This window comes from Podarcis vaucheri, assembly GCF_965113315.1.
Source record: "Podarcis vaucheri genome assembly, chromosome: 11".
Taxonomy (NCBI): domain Eukaryota; kingdom Metazoa; phylum Chordata; class Lepidosauria; order Squamata; family Lacertidae; genus Podarcis; species Podarcis vaucheri.
This window is the reverse complement of record NC_138749.1, coordinates 1241805-1267203: the sequence shown is the minus strand read 5'-3', so window position 1 is coordinate 1267203 and position 25399 is coordinate 1241805. Positions and strand designations below refer to the sequence as shown.

Below are 25399 nucleotides of genomic sequence, written 5' to 3'. Positions count from 1 at the left end.
TCTGGTTTTAAGGACCAGCCTGAAGAGTCCTGGACCTGTGTGACCTGGAAGACTGCGATCAGACCAGCCAGACCAACTCAGTGACTCTCCGGTTCTTTAAGGAGAAGCAGAGCCAGGCACAGAGAGGTCTCCCGGCACAGAAACGCTGCGAGGACAAGGCAGCTTTCACCATCCCTCGGCGGCAGGCGCAGTAACACAAAGGCACACAAAGAAGCTATTTTTAAAATACTTTATTTTCTTTAAATATTAATACGGGACATTACAAAAGAATAAAGAAATACAAAAAAACCGCTATAAAACCACTCGGGGTCTCCCTGAAACGGAGAAAAACCCCAGAGGCGCTCCTCCCAGCCCCGCTCTCACCCGCCAGCCCTGCCAACCACCACCACCAGCCTGAGTTTTTTTGTATTTGTTTTAAAAAACACACACACACGTTGGGGGGGGGGGGAGAAAGGCATTGTCTTAACCATTCAAACTGGTTGGTAAGTTCAACACTGCGTTAACAGTTTTAATCTCCTCGGAGAGAAAAATTGCACATTAAAAGGACCCAAAGTGTGAGGTTCTGTACAGCTATACAGGAAGCAGCAGCAGCCGCTGCGCTGCGTCCAGACTCTCTGCCCGACCACAGGGCTAGTCGAGGGTCAGCTCAGGAAAAAAGCCAGGCTGAAGCGGGCGGTCACTCTGCTCGCCGCCACCCCTACCCCCCGGGGCACTGCTGTGGGCAGCCCAGGCAGGCGCCCGTTTCAAGTCAGAGAAAGCAGGTTCCAGACAGGCAAAACGGAAGTCAGGGATCCCAAGGTTTTGGCACCACGTTTTGTCAGGGAGGGGTTTTAATAGGGGGGGTGGGCAAGAGAAAGGGTGCTCTTGCAAAACAGCGTCAAAACCCTTTGGAAGCCAAGCCCACTTCCCAGAGACGTCCCTGCGGGTGGAGCAAAGTCTCAGCTGGAGAGGATAAGAAACACTTCTCTGAAAATGTCCCTCTGAAAAGTTTTTAAAATGCAGCCTCTAAAATAAAGCACCACACAAGCAGGTCTCCCGGCGACTCTCCTCCTCTTCCCCACGCTGGCCTGGCCCTTCCGGATCTCCCTGATAAATGGCACCCCCGTGCCCCTAGCCACGCACACGTACACCCCCCTCGGACCTCTCCTCGGACCCTGGCTCTGAACCTTGAGGCCTACATAGCTTGCACCCTTCTCAGGCCGGCTTCTCCCATCCCAAGGGAGCGCTCAGATGAACCACACCAGACAGTAGAAAGCAACCCTTGCAAAGTTTCTATTAAGCGTAAAAAAACCCAAAAACCCAGGAGCCGCCGAGCCAAGCAGGCCTCGAGCTCCGTGGCAAACGCGGCAGGTTGGCACACCGGCTGGAAGACCCACCCAGGCAGGTGAGCTTGGCTCCGCAGAGCCCAGACGTCTCGTGGGCTCCAAAGCGAAGGTGGCGCGGGAGCAGAGGGCAGGAGCAGGCCTTCTCCGTTCCCCGCGGAGGCACACAGCGACAGAGGAATGGCACCGTGGGGGCCCAGTCCAGGTGTGGACAGGCCCTGCTTCTGCAAGGCAGGATCGGACGGCTCCTTGGCACGTTGCCCAGCGGCAGCCAGAGCAGAGAGTCGCTTAGAGAGGTCCTCAGACCGTCCACAGGAAGCAGGAGAGAAGTCCGGGTCCTATTTACACCGGAGCAGGTTGGGGGTAGCCACGTCCCGGCTGCTTGTCAAACTGCCCAGTAGAAACCCTCCAGGAGCGGCGAGAGGGGTCTCGAGGCTTGTGCCAGGCTCAAGAGGGAGGGAGAGGGGGAGAGAGCGAGTGGGTGGGTGCCAGCCGGGCCGTGGGGCAAAAGAGGGAGTGCGCACACAAGCCAGGTCAGAGCGTCTCTTGGAAAAGGAGGATGTGGGTGGGCAGCCAGGGGCGCTTCCCCCTCCCCGTGCATCGCGAAGGTCGAGTGGACCGCAGCACCCGTGCGTGAAGTATTGCTGCTCAGAAGGCAAGGTGGCCGGCCTGGCAGGGAGGCCGGGGGCCGTCCAGCCCGGAGGGGGGCCCTAAGAGCAGGGGAGGTGCTGCTTGAGGATCTGCCGGGTCTGGGGGGCTATTCTGTCCGGGAAGCGGACTTTGAACTCTACGATCAAGTCCCCGCGCTGGGTGGGCACCTTGGGGAAGGGCAGCCCCTCACCACGCAGTCTCTTCACGGTGCCCGGCTTGATGATGTCGTTGCAGGGCAGCGGGATGACGCGCCCATCCACGGTGGGAATGTTGACGGTGCAGCCGCACAAGGCCTGCAAGAGAAGGAGGAGGAGGAGGCAGGGTTAGGCCAGGCGCAGGGCTTGCAACCAGGAGGAGAAGCGTTGCTCATGCACAAATCGACGCAATACAGGTGGCATGCAAACACCAAGGAACATAGAGAAGATTAAATGCTTAGAAAATTAAAACAATGCAAAATATATATCAAGACTCAGATAATAAAAGTGGCACAGCTTTATTTTAGGCAGGCTCAGGGAACAGCCGCCAGGTGCACACAATACCTGCTTTTTTAAAAATGCACTTTCTTTCAGAACCTTTCTATTATGTCGCCCCTGAACCCCACCTCAAAGGATCAGAAAAGGAAACATCTTGGGGGGCAGAATTGTGCAATTCCAGCCGGCAACTTGCACTGAGCCCGAGTGAATGAGCCAGCACAGGCTAAATTTAGACAGGCTTTACGGCTTAATCCCCAGCAAGGGAACCAGAACTGGGGGGGGGGGGGCGGGCGGCCGTGGCTTCCAGCGCCTGCTCAGCTGTTGCACACACAGCGGCCTTTGCTCAGTTGGCAGCCAGCAGCCTCCAAAGCTCATGAAAGCAAGAGTCGCGGGAGGGGACAGCTTCAGCTTTCAGTGTGGCGGGGGGGGGGTGCATGCTACTTCCAGGAAGTTAAAACTTTCGAGGATCCTCTCCTGCCAGCTTCAAGGATAATGGTCTGGAAGGGCGGAGGCAGCAGAGACAGGCCTGAAGCAGGGCTATTTTTACCCACCAACGCAGAAAGAGAGCGGCCAAAGGGTCTGCCCTGACCCTGACCAGTGTGGGGAAAGAGGAAGGTGGCAGGGCACTCCCTTCGGCACCCTCCTGTCTCTCCCTATCCCCCATACAGTATTTTTCGCTCCATAAGGCGCACCTGACCATAAGACGCACCTAGTTTTTAGAGGGGGAATGCAAGAAAAAAAATATTCTTTAAAGGGAGCGCTGAGCAGAACCTGTATGCATCCCAGGCTCTGCTCAGCGCTCCCTTTCACGAGCAGCACACACAGCTTTTCCGGGAGGTGGGGAAAGGGACTGAGGGGCTAAGCCAGAAGATAGAACAGCAAGAGGGAGCACTGCGCAGCGATCCCTCTCGCTGTTCTGGCTTCTAGCTTAGCCGCGCAGCCTGCATTCACCCCATAAGACACACACACATTTCCCCTTACTTTTTAGGAGGAAAAAGGTACGTCTTATAGAGCGAAAAATACGGTAATTGCACAGCAGGGAACATAAAACTGGCTGAGTCTCTCCGCTTTGGATCCAGCCTAGGCTGCCCTTTGCCTCTCTCCTGATGGGACCCTGAGGAGCAAGCCTTGAGGTTCCGGGCTGCTCTGCCTCCCCAGAGACTCTGCAGGTCTGCTAGGCTTCCCCAGGTACACCAGAGGCAGCTCCTAACTAGGGACATGAAGTCGAGGCCTTAAGGCAGCCTTCAGAACATAGCTGCCCCCTGTGGAAGTGAGTTCCAAAGTTTAACGACAAGCAATGTGCTTGCTTTTATGCTGCCTTCTTCCTGGGAGACAGATGTTGCGCTCAAAGGATGAAATAACGGCGAGATGTTGCATCGAGAAGGAGTCCCATCCCACCTTCCTCCACGTTAGCCCGGCTGCTTCGACAAGAGACCGGGTCAGATTGCTCAAATCACCTGGTCCTGGTGGCACCTTGCAACTGGCTGGCAGCGCCCCAGGCTGCATATGCCAATGTTTAATAGGTCTTTTTATTTTAACGTTCTGTTGGAAGCTGCCCAGGGAAACCCAGCCAGATGGGCGGGGTATAAATAATAAATTATTTATTATTATTATTATTATTATTATTATTATTATTATTATTAGGAGAAAGAGATGCAGCTGCCTTACTTGTTTCCAGCCTCATTCTGTCCTGTTCAGACCCCTTTAAAGCTCTCCCTCAGGTCTGTGGGTCCAGAGAGACGTATCCCATGGCCCCACACACCAGCCCAGAATTATCAGTGTGTCGGCTTGGAAGCCGCTGTGTCTCCAGCTCCCCCTCCCCCTTCCCAAAGAGCCACCCGCAGACTTTTAGGAATGGATAAATTTGTTCCAGCCCACAGTATCTCTGGGAAAATCCACCCGCCTTGGGTCTTCGCCCGCCAACGAGCACGAAGGAGAGAGATTTCACAGCAGATACGCAAATGGCCTCGAATGGCTCCCACCCAAGAGGAAAAGCTGGAGGAGGAAGGCCAGCTGAAGAACTAGGAATGGGAGAGAAGACCAGACAAGCTTCTCCTTCACTGAGGCCTGAAGCCCTCAGGCAGGCCAGTCCAGCTCTGCCACTGAGCAAGAGGGCAGGGCCCAGCTTCCTTGGAAAGCCCCTTTCATGCCGTAAGGTAAAGGTAAAGGGACCCCTGACCATTAGGTCCAGTCACGGATGACTCTGCGGTTGTGGCGCTCATCTCGCTTTATTGGCCGAGGGAGCCGGCGTACAGCTTCCGGGTCATGTGGCCAGCAGGACTAAGCCGCTTCTGGCGAACCAGAGCAGCGCACGGAAACACCGTTTACCCTCCCGCTGGAGTGGTACCTATTTATCTACTTGCACTTTTTGGTGTGCTTTTGAACTGCTAGGCTGGTAGGAGCAGGGACTGAGCAACGGGCACTCACCCCATCGGGGGGATTCGAACCGCCAACCTTCTGACCGGCAAGTCCTAGGCTCTGTGGTTTAACCCACAGCGCCACCCGCGTTCATGCCATAGGGAGGCTGAAGATCACTTGTCTCTTGACACCGTGCAGAGTGCTAGATGACTTCCAGGCCAGAGAGATGCTGCAGGTGGAGCCAGAGGCTTTGCTATGCAGTTCAGCTCCCTCAGAGGCTTGGAGAAAGTCTTCCTTCTCTCTCCCAGCCTCTCCAAGCGATGCAAGCCAGGGCACTCGTCTTCCCAACAGCCCTGCAAGGCAGCTTAAGCCGGGAGGGAGGCGGATGCCCAAGGCCACTCCATGAGCTGGGGGGCCAGGCATGCAGGTCCAGTGGCTGTGACCCAATCCCGCCACCACAACCTGATCCCTACTCCAGCTTCTTAAACGTATTTCCTGTATGCTGCAAAGTGCTTCCCAAACTCAGGTCTCCAGCTGTTGTGGTACTACAACTCTCATCATCCCTAGCTAGCAGGACCAGTGGTCAGGGATGATGGGAGTTGTAGTCCCACAACAGCTGGAGACCCCAGTTTGGGAAGCACTGATGCAGCGTAAAAGGAGCTTGTGTGCCAGTGCAATTGTTTGGGAAAGGGTGAGAACATAGAATAATTTGGTGTTGGTAGGAGAGAGGGGGGAAAGGTGAAGACTCAGGGGATCCATTGGGATCCTCTTGAGCCCCCTCCCCACCTGTCAAGCGCCAGAGGCATCCCTTCTCCCCCTAACTTGCCCTCCGTCTCTCTCCTTAAGAGGAGCACCCAGCACAAGGCTCACATCTTCAGCCAGATTAAAAGGTTGGGCAAAGACTGAACTACACACAAGCTGAGGAATCGGGAGAGGGGGGTAGACTTGTAACAAAAGGCTTATTTTATTTGTTTCCATCAGACAAAGGCCCGTTCTGTGGGGAGGCGGTAAACAAGTCAATCTTATCGTTTCCTTTAACAGCTGCGACCTTGCAGCATCTTTCAAAGAAAGGGGAGAATCGAGGAACTTTTTACATGTCTCAATTTCATTTCATCCCTGATTTTGGAGGAAGCAGCTGCTGCCCGGCCCATCTAGAAGGCTTGCCCTCACCCTGCCTCTCTTTGCCCAGGCCTACTGGAGTCTGCCTCTGCAGGAATCACAGAACTGCAGAGCTGGAAGAGACCCCCAAAGCTCATCTAGTCCAAACCTCAGCAATGCAGGGGTTCTTCAACCCCTTCTAGGGTAGGCTATCCTCTTTCTCTGGGTAGTTTCACAGATGCCTGCCTGCCTGCCTGTACACCTCAAGGCATGAAATTGCCTCCTGAAAAGTCATGTTGCTTCACCACATATCACAGAAGGGACCTCGAGGGTCATCCAGCCCAACCCTCAGCAATGTTGGAATCACAGCCGGCGAATCCCTGGCGGAAGGCCTTCCGCCCTCTGCTTGAAAACTGAAGGAAAGCCCACCACTTTCCCAGCTGCGCTGTCAAGCAGCCCTTGCTGCCAGTGCACCCTTTATCCCAAAGGAACTGCACCCTCCAAAATCCTGGATAATGCAGGAAAGGGCCCCCCCCCACAAAAGGCAGCCTTTGCCAGGACGGAGTGGGGCAGCAAACAGCCGCATTGCCACCAGTCCCTGCCTTCCAGTGCCCACCTCTTGTCTGCGGCACCAGCAGCCCCTCGGGGGACGCGCAGAGCCCCTACCCCGCCCTTCTCGGCCCGCGGACACACCTCTTTCAGACTGATCATGGCCGTGTAGATGATGTTTGTCCCGTCCCTCCGGAAGAGCGAGTGCGGCTTGTCCTTCAGGATGAAGACGATGTCGGCGGGGATGTTGTCGGGAGTGGCGTCCCCTTCCTTGGGGAAGGTGATCTTGGTGCCCTCCTTCCAGCCGCGCTTGATGACGATGTTCAGGATCTTGTCCTCCGTCCGCATGGTCCGGCCGTCCGGGTTCAGCCGCCGGCGGGTGATCTTCATGCGCTTGGTGGCCCCGTGGTAGATCTCCTCCAGGGACACCTTCAGCTCGTGGACCACGGGAGGATCCTGCACCTTCCGGCGCATGTGGATGGGCTCCGGGTGGCGGCGGTGGACGCCGTTGAGCCCGTTGAAGCCGAACCGGCCGAAGGCACTGAAGGGGTCACCGCCGTCATCGTCGTCGATGTCCATGTCGTCGTGGTCAAAGCCGTTGAAGACCCGGGAGCGGCCGCTGGTGAAGAAGATGTCGAAGGGGTTGGAGCCCCCAAAGAAGGAGGCGAAGGTGGCGTGGGGGTCTCCGTGGAAGGTGTAGTGGAAGGTGTTCCCAGAGGTGCCCGAGGAGCCACCGCCGGTTTTGAGCCCTGAAAGAGAACCAGAGAGAGAGCGGGGGACAGTCAGGCAGGTGCTCTGGAAAGGAGTGCTACAAACAGACCAAATTCACTAAGAGAAGCAGGATTGGGCAGCCTGAATTGGCCAGCCAAGAACTTGGCCGCACATTTGATGTCTCCTAGCCAGGACAGCTCTGCTCTGCTGGAAACCACAGGAGAGGAGAGTGGCTCTTGTGACCCTGTGAGAACAGGAGGCTGGAATAGGTGGGCCATTCAAGTGTCTTAATAGCACAAGGATGGAAGAACGAGGAAATCCCGACCAAAGAACTGTGGCAAGGGAAACTGATGGGCTCTGCGGAATTGGTGAAACTGACACACAACCTATGTGATAAGGAGAACTGCGACTTTAAAGAAGAATGGGAACCTTTTACAAAGTATTTAAAGAAACAACAAAACGAACTGGACTCCTTGGCAGGTTTTGAATACACATTCACAATTTTATAATATGCAGAGAACAACATGTGCTGAGAAACCAGAGAGAGGAGCTGAGGGAAGTCTGGGGCAGGGTCAGAGGGTGGGTTTTTTTCTTTTTGGGGAGGGGGGAGGGGAAAAACGGGGTGGGGGGAAGGAGGATGACGTATTTTTGATAAACTGTTATGTCAAAATTCCTAATAAAAATATTATTTAAAAAAAGATAGACTAGGTGGGCCACTGGCCTTATCCGGCAGGCGCTTCTTAGTTTCTTATTCCACCACCACCACGAATCCTGGGAACTGCAGTTTACCCCTTCCAGAGCTACAGCTCCCAGCCTCTTTAAGAAATCCCTTTCCAGGATTCCTGAGGGAGATCTGCTGGAGGCTGTGGGAGAGGAGAGGGCTCTTACGCGTGGGTCCTGCTTGTGGGTTCCTCATCTGGGCATCTGGCTGGTCCCAGGGACAAGAGGAGGCGGGGCGAGAGGGGCCTCTGGCCTCATCCAGCACCATCTTCACAGGTTCCCCAGTGACAGGGCCAGGAACCCAACAGTGCAGGACACTGAAGCCGTACCTGACCCCAGGGCGCTGGTCCTTTGCCTTTCAGCAGAGCCCTCCTTAAAGGGCCTTCAAAACACCCCCGTTCCCCATGGCCTAACCAGACCACACGTCTTGGCAAGGTTTTGCACTGCAAGGAGCCCAGCTGGGAATCAGGGAAACTGAGATTACAGCTGGCATAATTTGGTACTTCAGAACAAGGCTGGTTACAGGGAAGGCGATTCTGACTAAACATCAGGAGCAGCAACTGTCTGGACAGACTCCTGTGGGAGGTGGTGAACTCTCCTTTGTCAGAGGTGTTTAAGCAGAGGTTGGATGGCGGCCTGTCGGGGATGCTGAGATTCCTGAATAGCTTTTAAAGTTTAATAGATTATTGTATTTTAATAGTCTGTTGAAAGCCGCCCAGAGTGGCTGGGGGAACCCAGCCAGATGGGTGGGGTATAAATAATAAATTGTTGTTGTTGTTGTTGTTGCAGGGGATTGGGCTAGATGACCATCGGGGTCCCTTCTAACTCTGCAATTCCATGATTCATAAAGTGCTGGCAAGGGGGCTTCCTCCCCTCTAAGCTAAAAGATGAGCAAGGATTATTGCAAGAGCAGAGACTGAGCGGGGGGGGGGGCGGGGGTGAGGCTGGATGCTTCCAAGCCCAACAGGAGATCCGGCGGCAGGACAAAAGGCCCAGGGGAGACAGGGGTGCCAGGAGCCCGGAACTTGGGGAGAGAACAGGGAGCTTGAGAGGCTGCAAAGAGGAGCAGGGCCAGGCCAGCACTTTCTGGGTCCCCATTTAGCAGCCAGCCTGCAGCTGCAAAGCTTTTAATAGCAAGACATTCTAGCGCAGCATCCTCCACAGCTCTGGCCCCACCAGGGAAGGGGACGGAGCGTGGCCAAGAGAGCTCTCTGGCCTCCCAGAGGGCCTGCTCCGCCCTCCCTCCTTAGCAGCCAGAGCTTTCAGCTTAATCCCATAACCACTGGATCCCAGAGAGAAAGCATCTAAATGGGGCCGGGTTCTTCTGGGGACTTCACTTATTCCCTCAGGAAAGAGAATGGCAGCTTTTAGCTGAAATTACAGCAATTTCACATTGTCAATCACAACTGTGACCTCGTGAGACACACACCCAAGTCCCAGGAGGCGGCAGAGAACACCTGCCAGATCCCGGCTTTTATTTCCAGACCAAAGCTGGAAGCCAGATGCTCCTTCTGGCATCTCAAAGCTTTCCCGGGAGAGCATCCCATCTTCCTCCGGCCCCTCGCCACACTTTGGTCACACGTTAAAAAAAGAAGACTAGCCCTTAAGTTGGCAGAGAAACTGTGGGACTGCAAGGAGGAGAGAGGGAAGGAGCCAGCAGAATGCCCCAAGAAGTCACGGCATCAGCTACTGGCCCACCCCCAGGAACCCCCAAACCCGTTTCCGTGTCCCCTGTCAAACGTCCCCTGCTGCCCCTCCAAATTAGTTTGCAAACTATACTCCAGAAACTAGATTCACATAGAGCAAATGCATGCAATTTCACCCAATCCGTGTCACTTGTTCCCATCAAAGAACATGCATTTCCAGGCCAGAATTTGGATAAACTCTGCTGGAGGTTGTTTATCTGAGACCTTCTGCTCAGCAAGTCCTGGGCAGGACCGGCTGATTAACACCACTGCTATTCCCAGCAGTTCCCTTCCTCCTGCAGAACCTGACATGTTCCCTGCCAACAGGCTGGGTTTGCTTATGAAACAAGGAGCTATTACTAAAATTGGGAAAGGCTCTCTCTCTCTCTCTCTCGCTCACTCACTCACTCACACACGGCAGCATGTACTGAAAAGGAAGCGGAGGAGAAGGAGAAGGCATGAGCCAAGCCTCAATTATGCCACAGGGAAGATGTTTGCACCCACAGATCACGGTGCCAGTGCATTTCCACACACTCCGGGAGGAACCAAGTCCTTGCAAGCAGCGCCATTAAAAGCGCCAGTTTCTCCAGGGAGCTGCCGCCAGCTTTCCCCACAGCCCAGGCCCACAAGGGGGCTTTCCTCCCCACTTAGCCGCCTTTGCACACAGGTGAGTGAGGTGCCTCACAGGTGCCCTTCAAAGGTTATCACAGGGAAGCAGGCCAAGACACTCTCTCCAGCACATCAGGCCAGAGGCTGGGTGTGGGGTCTTGAGCCCTGCAAGCCTGCAGCTGGGCAGGGAGGGGCTGTGGACAGGAGGCAGGCTTAGACCCCCACCCAAATAAACCACAAGCTCCCTGGCCAGCCAAGAGACCCGGCCACCCGCTTACCTTCTTCCCCGTACTGGTCATAGACGGCCCGCTTCTTGGGGTCGCTCAGCACATCGTAGGCCTCTGCGATCTCCTTGAACTTCTCCTCCGCGTTGGGGTCCTTGTTCTTGTCCGGGTGGTACTTCAAGGCCATCTTCCGATAGGCCTTCTTGATCTCGTCTTCGTTGGCTCCGGACTGGATCCCCAGCGCTTTGTAGTAGTCCTTCCCCATGTTGGTGGTGGAGACAGTCCCGGCCGCCGCCGCAGACTCTTTATTCCTGGGGAGGGAGAGGAGAAGGAGGGAGAGGGGGTGTCAGAAAGGACTCCAGGCTGACCACTGAACGGCTCCTCCACACCCCCTCCAGCCCTGGTCAGTCTGTCCACACGGCTGCCCGCTAGCTCAGCACCAACCTGCGCTACTGAGGGGGGGGGATTCGAGGTTCTAGTGCCCCGACGTCCAGGCCGAGTCCTGGGGGAGGCCTCTCAGAGCTCTGCCAGCCGCTGCCCCTCTGGATCTGTCAGCAGTTTGGGTTGGGGGAGGGATTTTAAAGGCGGTTGACTCACCCTCCTGCCGCACAATTCACAGGGGCAGAACGCAGAGCGAGCGAGAGGGGTGGTCAGTGTTGTTATTTGGAGGCAGCACCACGTGACGCTGTAACTGGAGAGGGCGGCCGGTTTTGCCAGGCCACAAATAGGTGTGCAGGGAAGGAGCCTTGGGAAGGACAGAACTGGCGGCCCTTGGACCGGACAGCAGAAAAGCAGCTGCCGTGCGTATGTCGAGGGCAGCATGCGGCCAGGGAGGCGGCAGGCGGCCCTTCCTAGCGCCTGGCCGGTCTCAGCGTTCCCAAAAGGGGGAGGAAGAAGGCAGGGGCAGCGGAATGTATTCAAAGCAGGCTTCATAACGAAGCAGAACGAGAGGTTAATTAGCCAAGGAAGGATTCCTTCCCCCAGCTTTTCTCTCTCCCTTCTGTGCTTTTGCAGATTGCCTTAAAAGAACTTTTTAGAACAATACAGCGCTGGGAGTTCATGCGGGGACATGTTCCCACCATGTACCAGCGGAAAGACGGCAGAGGATGAAGCTGTTAGACAGAGACATCTTGCGATGGGGGGGCGGGGGGGAGTTATTTTTAAAAGTAAGCGCCAGCCCAGCTGAAGACAGAGGAGAGCCTGCGATTTGCAGAGAGAAGCCAGAGGAAGTGACCAGGAAGCCAGAGAGGACACACCCAGGCAAGCAAGGGGGCATGTCAGATCTAAGGGACGGTGGTCTTGCTTTGCCAGAGCTGGTCAGCTTCTCACTGTCCACCCCACGCAAAGGTCTCAGACCCACGTCCAGACAGGTCCTCTTGGTTTTCAGGTGCTAGAGCAGACGAAATCCTTCACAAAAGGGAGTCCAAGACTCCAAATTCCTTCCTTTGCAGAACTTCAGAATTCAGGCAGGGATCCAACTTCCTGTTGCTAACTCCCCTCTCTTTCCGCTGTTTGCAAAACTCTGATGAACTTCAAGGGCTCTCTCACCAACATGCACACAACACTCTCCCTGCCTGTCCCTCTCATCCCAGCGTCTGGAACGGCCACATCACACCCTGACCTCCGAATAAGATGCCAGGTCAGCGACTGCCCATCTTGGGCCAAACCAGAACCATCTCCGGGGCCCCCCACCCAAAGATGCAAAACTCTCCGGCAGGTGCAGGAGGAGCCGCTTCAGCCACGGCCCCACCTGCAAATTTCCCAGTCCGAACTGGTTCCCAACGACCTTTGCATAAGCAGGGGGGAATTCAGGGGGAATTTGGTCAGGAAATGCTAAAGCACCCGTTCCCACTCAGTTGCTAGACTGATGAAGTTCACAGTCTTCCCTATATTACATTTATATATATATAGATTGCACACACACACAAACACACAAAAGCAGGAGTCTTTTCACAGAGACTGCACCCGTTCCAGCCCTAGCAACCATCGACTGGATGTCTGCCAAGAGATTCACACACACAGCACGGAAACAACCTCCTCCAAAAAACTGAACAGCTCTGTGAAGGTCACACGTGAGGCCGTAGCAGGAAAAAAACTCTCCCATTCGGCCCCCGCCTCCCTGTTACCTGCTCAGCTCATGGCCTCCCACCCCGCCAGGTTCCTTGGGGCTTCTTGGGGGAGTTCCTCACCCCAGCCTCCCACATACCAGCAGTGCCCTCCTTCCTCTCTCCCCAAAAATGTTCCTCTGACAAAGCAACCAAGCGCTCCCCTGTCCCAAGTTCCTCCAAGAGGCTCCAGCGGGCACCTGGGGTCACAGGATGAAACACCTGCAGCCACTTTTAATTTGGAACAGGTCAGGTCTCTTGCCTGTGAAGCAAGTCACTGCTATGCCCAATTCACAGATGGGGAACTGAGGCTGATGGAGTGATTGCGGCCAGAAAAGACAAAGACTTGGGTCTCTGAAGCCCAGGGTCTCTCCCTGCCATAAGCACCTGAGAAGAGCATCTACTGGATCCGGCCAGTCCAACATCCTGGTCTCACAGTGACCAATGGGGTGCCCATTATGGGAATGAGCAAGCACCAGAGTCGCTCTCTCCCCTCCAGGGGTTTTCAGCAACTGGGGTTCGGAAGGCCAGGAGCCCTCGATAGCCCCCTCCTCCATGAAGCTGGCCAGTTATCTTTTTAAGTCCTCTAGGTGGCTTGCCCCCGCTGCCTCCTGGGACAGGGAGTTCCGTAGGAGATGATAGGACAAGCACAGGGCAGAGTGGGGCAGTTTGGGATAAGCTGCAAGGAAATCTTGAAGCTGCTCTGGGATACTGAAGGACAGGGTCACAGTGCCTCCACCAGCCAGCCCCAAAGTTCCCCGTATATTTATCTCCCTTTCCTCGTTTAATCCCCACCACAGCCCTGCAAGGTGGGCCAGGCCGAGAGGTAGCGACCAGCCCAGTGAGCTTTAGTCCCCAAGGTCTTGACTCCATCAAGGTCACCCCGTGAGCTCCATAGCAGAGTGGGGATTCGACCCCTGGTCTCTCCCGGGCCCTCGTCCCACACTCCAACCACGACACCAACGCTGACAATTGCAGACCCCTCTGGCCAGGCAAAGCCCCCAAGACGCCCCCTTCTGCATCCGCACGGCTGAGCCCCTCCTTCTCTGCCGGGCAGAAGGTTAAGGGCCCACTGTGGGTTCCCCCTTCACCACCAGACCCACGGCCGCTGACACATGGCGCCCAGAGCACCTCCACACATCACGCTCAGCCCTTTCCCGGAGAAGCATCTTCTGAAGGGTAAGCCGGGAGACAGAAAGAGAGTTGCTGACACAGAAGCAGCCAATTCCCTCTGTTAATTAGTGAGATCACTAGCTGGAAATAAGGCTCCAGCAGGTGGGGGCAGCGCTGACGGGGCTCCTCAGCCCCACTCATCATGGTGGGAGTTTCTATTGTTAGACACGCGGGGACCATGGAGGGAGGGGGCAGGCGCACAAGGCGGCCCACGGGGGGTGGGCTTGAAATGCCAGGCTGCATCGGGAGGGAGGGCTTTCCCAGGCCAAGCGGCTTACCTGGCGGCAGGTAGCAGCTCTGGAACACACTGGCAGAAAGGAACGCGGAATCCGCGGCGGCGACAGTTACAAGCTGCTGCCGGAGCAGACGTTCCCTGCCCAAGTCTCGGGGGCTTGGCATGGCAGCTTGGCAGGGACCTCACCCACAGGAATGGGGCTCCAGCCCCCCAGCAGGGCCCAGGAACAAAGGCATGGACTCAGGCTCCAAGGGGAGCGCATCTCCTTGCTCCCAGCCTGTCTGGGGCGGTGTCACCTTGCAGAATTGAATTCGGCACAACCTTTCTTGGCCAGGATTCCTGACCACCGCTGGGGATCGCCAGTCAAGCAGGGGGTTGGACTGGATGACCCTTGGGGTCCCTTCCAGCTCTACACTTCTACGTCTTCTCTGGAGAGGGAGCCTCCAAGAGCCCAGCTCCACTTTGGACCACAGGGGCCGGAGGCTCACTAAGCAGCCATGCGCAGGTTGCCTCTGAGAGGCCCGCCTGGCGTTAGGTTAAAGGGCAGTGGGCAAGATCCAGGAGTTGCACCTGCAGGAGAGCCAGGGGCGCAGGTTCATAGGGCACAGTGGGGCAAAGCCCCTTGGGCAAGTACAGGGGCAGGAGGGCCGGGAAGATAGAGTCCCCTTCCTCTTTCTCCTCTGAACTACAAACCACCTGGGCTTCCACTGGTGGAAAGGGGGGGCTGGCGGAGGAACCGTAGACTCAGATGGGACCCTTAAGGGTTGTGTAGCCCAGGCCCTGCAATGCAGGAAGGAGGGGTGGAAGGGAAGCGAGGAGAGATTACCCCCAGCCTCAGCAGTGACCCAGCAGGACTGATCCTGCCCGCAGCTCCCCCAGCTCGGAAGGGCATGTGGAAGCGGCCCCCCTCCGACAGGCACCACAAGAGCGGAGAGATCTTCTCTGCGTGGGGGCTGCCTGACGTCAAGCTGCAGGGAAGACTGCCAAGCCTCATAGGTCACCGTGCGGCTCCACCATCCTCTCGGAGCAGCACCCCACACAGATTTTGGTAAAACACGACTCGGTCCCTGGATAACCCCCTCCCTCCCACCTGGAGACAGATGCACAGTTTCAGCAGCGCAAGCCTGAGCGCGCTTCTCAGGAATCCCTGGGCAGCACAGCCCTACTCGAGCGGAAGGGGGCAGGAGCCCAGCCCCCCCCCCAAGACACACACAAAACCACACACACCAGCCCTTTCCACAGATAAATCCACACACAAAAGACTGGACTCAGTCTCTGCTGGAAGCCAAAGGGGGAATGCAAGGCGACCCCCGCCCAGCTCCTTTGCAGAGGGATCCGGACCCCCAAGACCACCCACTAAGCATCTGAAGCACAATCAGTATGCATCTCCAGCCCCTCATCCTGCCCCCCACCCTGGGCAATGTCAGAGCTGGGTCAGGCGGCCAGGGAGACCATGGGGGGGGGGAGAGAGAGAGAGAGAGACAGGAGAGAGGCACAGGCTATCCTCCTCAAGCTCCCCATCCATCGCCCTCCACAGATGCCAGACGCTGCACACGAGACAAAGATGGATGCCAGCAGACAGACCACCACCCAAGCGTGGCAAACGCAAGCAGGCAAGGCGGCCAGCCACTTACCGAAACTTCACAAACACATTCATAGCCCAGGCGCTCATTTTTAAAGGCTCCAGCTTGATCCGGAACATGGCTTGCGGGGCCTGGAGCTCCAAGATGCAGCCGCCGCTAAAAGAGTTGCCCGGGAATGGAGGCGGAGGCGCCTTCACCTGCTCCCAAAGCAGCCCCCTCCCCAGAGCCAGGAGGAAGAGCTGGCCAAGCCGGACAGGGCACTTGGACCCACGACGCACACCTGGACTCCGAAGCCAGCTGTTCAGGAAGAGGGCGAAAGACTCCCCCACAGAGGGAATTTGGGGAGCAGCGGTGGTTCACAAGGCAGCAGCCTCCCAGAAGCTTCCCTTCCTGCGCTTCCCCGCAGCCCCCTCCCTCACCGCTTGCCACAGAAAATGCTCAATGAAATCACTCGACAGTCAGGATTCCTCCTCTAATTGGTTTCTCCGACTGAAAAGCAGACCTTACCAGCCTTCCTGCCCAGCTGAGGGGGGGGGGTCTCTCGCCCTTCTGCTCATCCTCGGAGGCTGGGCAGCAGGTGCACAGCCCCACACCGGACAGCCTGTTGGCGATCCTCTCCCCCCCCCCCCCGAAAGACAGAACAGGGCAGGGAATGGGTGGCCAACTCAGCCCCCAGAGTCATCAGGAGTCAGCTTGGCATCTTCCATGAACTGCGTTTGAGAAGAAGGTGCCAAATTCTTAAGCCTAAGTGGGGAGACAGTCTGCCTCTCGAAAACCCTCTCCCCCCCCCAAAAAATGCATACTTCAAGGCTTCCACACAAGAGACAACCGGCTCAAAGCTAACGCCGTCCCTGCGAGGTCCACCAGTGTCAGAGAACACCAAGGAAAGTGACTCTTGATTGGCGCTGGGTGAAGTTCAGCGTCCGCAGCCCTACAGCATCCATCCCCGAAGCACATGTCAAAAGCACCAGCCCCACGCTGACTCCCGAGTCTAACTAGCACCTGCGCATGCAGTCACTCCACTTACTGAAACTCTGGCGCCCAAGTGAGCGCAAGTAAGCAGGAAACCTCACCGCTGAGGAAAGAGGCAGCTCGGGACGACCCGGGAGCCGCTCTGCTCCAAAAGCCACTCTCGGCTGCCGCTGGACGTCCATCCGAAGCCCAGGCAGCAGCAGCCACAAGGAAGAGCCTGAGAGATCCCCACCCACGGATCCCTCCCGGTCACACTGCCCGATCACCTGGTCCGCTTCAGAGTCCCCAACACCCAGCGGCCACCCCAGGCAGACAAAAAAAAGCAAACAACAGCCACACAATGGTCCTTCTCAAACAATCCACAGCCATCCCCTGAAATTCCAGAGAAGCCCAGACCGGACCAGAGGACCAGATGTCTCCAGAGCTGGGCAGCGGCTCCTCTGCCCCCTAAACAATGGGGCATTTCACCCACCACTGAACCAGAGGCAGGCACAGCCGCCTGGCCCCGACCCCAAAGGGATGCAGCTGGTGCCGGACCCCCAGGGAGGAGGGTGTTCTTCCACATCCCCTGCCTGAGGACGGGCAGGGAGAGCGGAGTCCCGATCCGGGGAAGAGAAAGCGGGTACCTCTCCACGCGGCTCCAGAAGAGCAGAATTGCTGGCATATCAGCGGAGGGAGTCACTCGTGGTGGTGGCAGCAGCAGCAGCAGCGCTCAAAGCCCAAGTTTGGTCAAGGCGCGCAGAGTGTGCGGGAGCGAGCGAGCGAGCGAGGGCTGGAGCGCGCACAGGCACCCGCAGGCAGGCAGGCAAGGCAGGAATGCCGTGCGCTCGCTCGGGCGGGCAGAGGGACCCTTCCAGCGCCACCAGCGACGACGACAAAGACGGCAGGGAGTCAGCGTGCAGAAATGTCATGATTACACTCCGGGTGAATCATCACCAGCCATGCCCACCCGATGCCCACACAGGCAGCAGCGCCAGGGGAGAGGGAGCCGGCAGCAGCGGCCGCCCCCAGACCCCTCCCCACTCCTCCACCCCCGACACACACACCCCGCACCCACAGCAGGGAAGTCAACTCTCGCCCCTCCTGGCAGCGGGCACTGGCACTCCAGATGCCCCTGAAGAGGGGGGGGCTCTGCCCCACTTTGCAGCTGGGACTGGGAAGGGGAGGAGATGTCCAGAGGCATCATGTCAGGACAGACAGCGTGGAAGAGGAGGAGGGGGGAATTTGGCTGGGCTGGGGGGAGGACATCCCCAGGAGACCCCCCCAGGAGACCCCCCCCATTGCCCTGCTCGAGGAAGGGGAGGGTCGTCCTCTCCTCCCCACTCCCCTCCCCCGCAGCAGGGAAGTCAACTCTCGCCCCTCCTGGCCCACCAGACACCCCTGGCGAGGGGGGGGGCTCTGCCCCACTTCGCAGCTGGGACTGGGGGGGCAGGGGAAGCGCCCCGAATGGGAAGCGGAGGAGACGTCCATGGGCATCAGGTGAGTTTAGCTGGGCTGGGGGGAGCGACATCCCCAGGGCCCCCCCCCAGGAGACCCCCCCCAGTAATTGGAGCCCGGCCTGGGCAAAGTGGGGAGGGGGCGACAAGTCCCTGGGGGGCATGATCCGTGTGTGTCCCCCCCCCATATCTACCCACGGGGGGGGGAGCCCACTGGCCTTTTCCAGGGGGCGTTGGGGGGCGGGGCCAGAGCCCGAGCCCCGCCCCCTGCTCCTCGGGGCGCCGCCGCGTCCCCCCCCTCCTCCGCCTCCCCCTCCGAGCGAGACTCACCTCCGTCCCGTCCCGTCCCGCCCGCCCGCCTCCCTCGGCCGGGCCCTCTGCCGCGCGGGGGCCGGGCGCCCGCCCCTGCCTAGCAACGGCCCGCTCCGGCGCCGCCCTCGCGCGCCTATTGGCCCCGCCCGCTGCCCATCTCGACGAGACGCCGCTCCCTTTGGAGAACGAGGAGGAGAAGCTCCGCCCCCTCCGCTCCGCCCCGCCCCGCTCCCCTCTCCCCAGCCTCCCTCCGGCTCGCTCTCTCTCCCGCTTCCTCGATTGGCCTCGCGGCCAGCCAGTCACGCCCATTCTCGCCTGTCATTGGCCCCTCCGCGTGCGCCCTGGCCATTGGCCGGAGCTGCCTCGCGTGCGGGTTTTCGACCCGCCCACCCGGCCGCGGGAGGCTTCTGGAAGCCCCGTGACGTCACAATGGGGAGCGCTCCAACCAGGGAGGCCACGCCCACCGGGCGGGCGGGCGGGGCGCCACATGAGGCGCCGCTACACGCGAGTAGGAGCTGCCTGGCCAGGCGGTCTCCTCGCTGGACTGGGGCTCCGCACGAGCCTGGCCTCCGGAGGTCAGCTGGCGCAGGATCGGGGCCTCGCATGCCGCTTACTCGCGAGGAAGCCGCCCTGGCCCCAGCGGCCCTTGCACGATGCATGCGTGAAGTTTGCGCCTGCAAAGGTTTCGTCCTTTCCGTCCCGTGCGAGTCCCGGAACTCCTGCTGCTGAAAGTGGCAGCTCGTGTCCTGAGCTGCATTTATACAGCAGGTTTTTTGCTCCAAGGAGTTTCAGGCGGCGGACACGTTTCCCCACCCCCACCCCCCTCATTTAATCCCCACAACAGCCCTGCGAGGTAGGGGTGGTTGAATCCTAGAATCCTAGAGTTGGAAGAGACCACAAGGGCCATCGAGTCCAACCCCCTGCCAAGCAGGAAACACCATCAGAGCACTCCTGACATATGGTTGTCAAGCCTCTGCTTAAAGACCTCCAAAGTAGGAGACTCCACCACACTCCTTGGCAGCAAATTCCACTGTCAAACAGCTCTTACTGTCAGGAAGTTCTTCCGAATGTTTAGGTGGAATCTTCTTTCTTGTAATTTGGATCCATTGCTCCGTGTCCGCTTCTCTGGAGCAGCAGAAAACAACCTTTCTCCCTCCTCTATGTGACATCCTTTTATATATTTGAACATGGCTATCATATCACCCCTTAACCTCCTCTTCTCCAGGCTAAACATGCCCAGCTCCCTTAGCCGTTCCTCATAAGGCATCGTTTCCAGGCCTTTGACCATTTTGGTTGCCCTCCTCTGGACACGTTCCAGTTTGTCAGTGTCCTTCTTGAACTGTGGTGCCCAGAACTGGACACAGTACTCCAGGTGAGGTCTGACCAGAGCAGAATACAGTGGCACTATTACTTCCCTTGATCTAGATGCTATACTCCCTGGACCAGAGCAGACCAGGCCCTCCTGTCTTCCACTGCCTCCCACAGTTTGAATAAAAAAATTCCTTCCTGTAGCACCTTAAAGACCAACTAAGTTAGTTCTTGGTATGAACTTTCGTGTGCATGCACACTTCTTCAGATGCACACGAAAGCTCATACCAAGAACTAACTTAGTTGGTCTTTAAGGTGCTAATGGAAGGAATTTTTTTATTTTGACTATGGCAGACCAACACGGCTACCTATCTGTAACTGGTCCCGCAGTTTGGTCAGACTCATGTTGGTCTCTTCGAGAACACTGTCCCACCATCTAGTCCTCCGTCGTCCCCTTCTCCTTGTGCCCTCCATCTTTCCCAACATCAGGGTCTTTTCCAGGGAGTCCTCTCTTCTCATGAGGTGTCCAAAGTATTGGAGCCTCAGCTTCAGGATCTGTCCTTCCAGTGAGCACTCAGGGCTGATTTCCTTCAGAATGGATCGGTTTGATCTTCTTGCAGTCCATGGGACTCTCAAGAATCTCCTCCAGCACCATAATTCAAAAGCATCAATTCTTGGGCGATCAGCCTTCTTGATGGTCCAGCTCTCACTACTGGGAAAACCAGAGCTTGAACTATACAGTGGTACCTCTGGTTACGTACTTAATTTGTTCCGGAGGTCCATTCTTAACCTGAAACTGTTCTTAACCCGAAGCACCACTTTAGCTAATGGGGCCTCCTGCTGCCACTGCGCTGCCGGAGCACGATTTCTGTTCTCATCCTGAAGCAAAGTTCTTAACCCGTCCGAGGTACTATTTCTGGGTTAGCGGAGTCTGTAACCTGAAGCGTATGTAACCCGAGGTACCACTGTACGCACCTTTGTTGGCAAGGTCAAGGTAGTGGTACACACCCACAAAGGCACCCCAGTGCGTTTTATGGGCAAGTGTGTGGATTCGAACCCTGATCTCTCTCAGGACCTGTTCCCACGCTCTAACCACTATGCCACACTGGCTCTCCACTCTGTGACAGCGAAGCAATGGCAAAACAGAAGGATGTTCGGATGGGCCAGTGTCAAATCCACCCCTAAGCTGCTCCTCTGGCTTCAATGACCTGTGGCTGGGTGTCAGGGAAGGAGGCACCCCAGAGAGGCCCTAGGATTGCAGCCAAGCCATTGTGGCCGATGCCCTGGGCTGTGTTCTAATTTTGGCGATGGCTTTGACCCTGGCAACAGCCGCCTGTGGCAGCCTTTGCCTCCTGCTCTCCCTTCCACGTAACACAAAAGAGCTTTGCCTCTTTGAATGGGCGAGTTTAGGAGAGCCAAGGCGGCCTGCGCCACCCGACTCTTGGGTCAGAGGAACGCCAGGGTGGACCAGAGGTCATCCCTTTATTTTTAACAATTGCATAGAATCCCACAAGCAGCATTTGAGCACAAGAGTAGCCCTCTCCGCTCCTGCAGTTCCTAGAAACTAGTATTCGGAAGACGCATCACTGCCTCTGACTGTGGATGCAGTGCATAGCCATTGTGGCTAGTAGCCCCCGATAGCCCCCTGATCCTCCATGAATTTGTCTCGTCTTCTTTTAAAGCTACCTAGGCTGGTGACCAGGGACGTGGGTGGCACTGTGGGTTAAACCACAGAGCCTAGGACTTGCCGATCAGAAGGTCGGCGGTTCGAATCCCCGCGACAGGGTGAGCTCCCGTTGCTCGGTCCCTGCTCCTGCCAACCTAGCAGTTTGAAAGCACATCAAAGTGCAAGTAGATAAATAGGTACCACTCCAGTGGGAAGGTAAGCGGCGTTTCCGTGCGCTGCTCTGGTTCACCAGAAGCGGCTCAGTCATGCTGGCTACATGACCCGGAAGTTGTACGCCGGCTCCCTCGGCCAGTAAAGCGAGATGAGCGCCGCAACCCCAGAGTCGGCCACGACTGGACCTAATGGTCAGGGGTCCCTTTACCTTTACCTTAGGCTGGTGACCACCCCTGCTTCCCGCCTTCCTGCCTTCTACATAGGACAAAGAAGCAACAGACACAAATTCAGAATGTTTCCATTTCCCTAGACATCCAGCTACCGCCTGGAAAGTTGCCTTCATGCAGCAGAGCGACTTGGAGCAAATTGGAGCAAATAACCAAGTGTGTTTCTGTTCTTCAGGGACTGGAGGAAAATAATGGCTTCCTGTCCCCCTTTAGGTGTTAATTTGCTTAGCAGCAAATACAGTTGTTCCGCCACCAATTACCGCAGGTCACTGCTTAATTTGCATAGGTCTAGCCTGTAATTGAAGGGTCACAGGCTGTACTTATTTGCTATTATGTCCCATTGTTTACCATTCTCTCACCTTCCAACTCAGAATGAGACCAACGCGCCACGCATCTGGTGATGTGGACTCTAGTCATAGTAGTCTATTGTGCGGTAATAAATCTCTTCCCCTTTGTTGCTACATAAACCTTCAATGGAAGAGGGTGCATTATTCTGCCGGGGATGAATGAAAAATGGCCCCTTTTGAAAGTCTGCCTTGACGTCGTTCCTTTCAAATCCTTATGTAACAGATCACCTTTAACAGGACAGCATAAGGACATAAAGAGGAGTGGGCAGGATTGGGCCAAATGTCCATCAACACCTGTATCCTTTTCTCACAGGGGCCAACTGATGCCTCAATGGGGAACCGACAAGCGGAAACTGGGTAAAACAGCACCCTCTTGACCTGTGGCCCTAGCAATGCCGTTCAGAGCCTGCATACTGCCTCTGACAGTGAAGCGCAGCCATCCTGGCTAGCAGCTGTCAATAACCCTCCCCTCCTCCATGAATTTGTCTAAAGGGGACGTGGGTGGCGCTGTAGGTTAAACCACAGAGCCTAGGACTTGCTGATCAGAAGGTCGGCAGTTCAAATCCCTGCTTTGGGATGAGCTCCCGTTGCTCGGTCCCTGCTCCTGCCAACCTAACAGTTCGAAAGCACGCCAAAGTGCAAGTAGATAAATAGGTACCACTCTGGTGGGAAGGTAAACGCCGTTTCCCTGCGCTGCTCTGGTTCGCCAGAAGCGGCTTAGTCCTGCTGGCCACATGACCCGGAAGCTGTACGCCAGCTCCCTCGGCCAGTAAAGCGGGATGAGCGCTGCAACCCCAGAGGCGGCCACGACTGGACCTAATGGTCAGGGGCCCCTTGACCTTTACCTCCATGAATTTGTCTAATCCTCTTTTAAGGCCATCCAAGTTGGTGGCCAGCCATCCCTGCCTCTTGTGGGCACGAACTGTGTGCTGTGTTACGTCTTTTATCTATCCTGAAAGTTAAGGATGCAGAGGCTATTCAGCTCCCGGCACAAATAGAATTCAGTCCAGCTCTGCCAGAATCCACAAGAATCAGGCTTTCCTCCAGGAATTAGTGAGCGAGTGCCTGGATCTTACCCTGGCATTTTGGCAGAGGGCAGGGTGAGGCTAGCAGAACAACAGACGGGGTGCCCAGCAGTCCCAGGTTTTTACACTGGGCAACAAGAATAGACTTGGCAGAGCCTGTCCGATCTGTGGAGCCAGGCAGAAAGAGAGTTGAAACAGAAGGGATTGCGTCATGCACGTTGCTCTGCCCATCCCAGAATATGCTCAGACATGGGCTTCTGGTGGCCTCAAGGGGAAGCAGGGCCATCCCAGGGGAGCAGCTGCTCCAGAAAGCACCTCATCTCTCTGAGGATGCCTCCTGCCTTAGAGAGAAATCCACACGATTTCTGGACCCCGTTGATGTTCATGGAGCTCCTTGGAATTTGCTCATCGTTCTGCCAGTAACTCCAAGACAAGGCTGGGAAAGGATGGTGCTTGCATCTTGTGTACACATAGATGCCTGCCGTTCCGGAGATGTTTTCCTTGCCCCGTCTATGTGGTGATGAGGGTGACCATGACACAAATCATTCCCAAGTGATGAGCATTATCTCCGCTCTGTAAACAGAGTTTTAAGAGACTTGCTCACAGCGCTTGCAGAATGACAGAATGCCTCTTCCGAGACAACCCTTTTGCTCAGGCACTTCCATGCTATTTCAGAGCAGGCACAAACATTGCTGACATGTGACAGAAAGCAGAAATGAAGCATGTTTTTCTTTTTTAAAAATTGAATGTACATGCTAGCCTGTATTAATGCTATGTTTATACTGCAGACACCTACAAAACTCACCTCTGTTGACAAGTGTGAAAGTGGTCTAAGCATTAGATCACCACAGCTACACTCCAGTTCCTAGTCCAGGTTCTACCCTAATTCCAACCTAAGACTGGACGGCACCCAGAACCAATAAATCCACCATTCTGAAATTTTGCTCCACCAGACCAGCATTCTGTGTCCAAGAGTGCCCAGCCAGACACCATGGAATGTGAAAGCATAACTCGCTCTCCCCTGCTGTTTATCCCCAGCAGAGCCTAACTGTCCCATCTACTATTCAATGCACACAGGCAGGGGCTGTTACTTGGAAGGAAGACAGAGAAATTTGTTCAGGCAAGGAACAGTACAGGCTCAGCAGCAGACACAGGGCTGGCTCCCGTCAGCAATTCTGCTGCAGCATTCTGCCCCAGCCGCAGCCTTCAGCTCAAGCAGGAGGGAAGCCCCACGCAGAATGCATTGCAGTAATCCAGTCTCTCATTTTGAAGAGGATCTCATTCCGAAGTGTGGGTGCCACCACACTAAAAGCTGCGTGAGGCACCCACAAGAAGGGCCTCAGTCAATCCCTTCAGTGTCCAGGCTAGAAAGACACCCTCTTTATAATAAATGAAACTGCAAGCTCTTTGGGGCAGGGACCTGTCTTGTTTCCCCACATTGTAATGAGAGCCAGTGTGGTGTAGTGACTAGAATGAAAGACTAGGACCCAGGAAACCAGGGTTCAAATTCCCACTGGGCCATGAAGCTCGCTGGGTGATCTGGAGCCAGTCACTGCCTCTCAGCCTAACCTACCTCACAGGGATGTTGTGTGGATTAAATGAGGAGGGGACCAATCATGTAAGTCACCTTGAGCTCCTTGGAGGGTAAAGGTGGGATATAAATGGACTGAATAAATAAAGCGCCATATAAGCTTAACAACAAGAGCAATGGCAGTGATAAGCAAACACACCAATTGGCAGAATCTTCAAATTCACTTGGGCAAGCCCAGGGCAACGTTTCCGGAGGCTTAACCCATTAGGACCCAACTGCAGGATCCTTTACAGACACAAGGGATCCAGTCTGTGGCAGGAGCCCTCGGAAGAGAAAGTCCAGTGGCCAAACACCTCAACCCTTCCACACACAGATGGACACCCTCTGCAACAATTGCAGCCTTGCATTTGAAAATCTCCCCGTATCCCCACTGGCAAACTTTAGCTGCTTAAAAACCCCTCCAAACTCACAAATAAGTTCTCTTCCTGCCTCTCCTTTTGTGGTGGGTCTGGCGATTCCTCTTTCACACCGCAATTTAGTGCAGTCAGGGGGGTCCCCGTCCTCTTTGAGACCTCTTTTTTCAGGGGGGATTTCGGCTCTCCAAGATCTTTCCTGGATGTGGCTCTCGCCTTCTGATGCCCTTCTGCCACCTTCTGTGCCCAGGTACATAATTATTGCCTCTCCTCCTGCCCTGGCCCTCCCCTGTCACATGGCCTCTGGGCTCCACTTCCCAGCTGCTCTGTGGGGCCTCCCCAGTGCCCAGAGGATGACACCCCTCCTTCAGGGTGACGTAGGGGAAGAGAGGCTGGCTATTTGCCACCTACAGGATGTGAGCAAGTGCCATCAAGGAATCCTCTCATCTTGCTGACATGGAGTGTTTATGGGATGGGCTCCTCTTGGAGCCG

General features: G+C 56.2%; 1 protein-coding gene across 7 annotated transcripts; it reads right to left on the bottom strand.

The window, feature by feature from the left end:
• Window positions 1-215: 215 nt before the first annotated feature.
• DNAJB5 (DnaJ heat shock protein family (Hsp40) member B5) lies at window positions 216-25123 on the bottom strand. Of its 7 annotated transcripts, none has more exons than XM_082191716.1 (4): window positions 24965-25123; window positions 10455-10711; window positions 6596-7200; window positions 216-2266 (listed from the first exon to the last, which is right to left on the bottom strand). In XM_082191716.1, the coding sequence occupies exons 2-4, from the start codon at window positions 10663-10665 to the stop codon at window positions 2033-2035; spliced, it is 1050 nt and encodes a 349-aa protein (XP_082047842.1). In that variant the 5' UTR covers window positions 10666-10711; window positions 24965-25123; the 3' UTR covers window positions 216-2032. The 7 variants fall into 7 exon arrangements, with proteins under 7 accessions (XP_082047842.1, XP_082047843.1, XP_082047840.1 ...); XM_082191717.1 differs by lacking the exon at window positions 24965-25123 and adding an exon at window positions 18235-18329; XM_082191714.1 differs by lacking the exon at window positions 24965-25123 and adding an exon at window positions 17095-17453.
• Between the last annotated feature and the right edge of the window lie 276 nt (window positions 25124-25399).

What these genes read in the sequence shown, in the direction of transcription:
- DNAJB5 (XM_082191713.1), bottom strand. Translation starts at nt 15,615, where the DNA reads ATGTTCCGGATCAAGCTGGAGCCTTTAAAAATGAGCGCCTGGGCTATG. An exon ending in AATGTGTTTGTGAAGTTTCG is followed by an intron (nt 10,712 to 15,547) that starts GTAAGTGGCTGG and finishes CTCCCTCCCCAG; the next exon opens with GAATAAAGAGTCTGCGGCGG. An exon ending in TGACCAGTACGGGGAAGAAG is followed by an intron (nt 7,201 to 10,454) that starts GTAAGCGGGTGG and finishes GTTCTCTTTCAG; the next exon opens with GGCTCAAAACCGGCGGTGGC.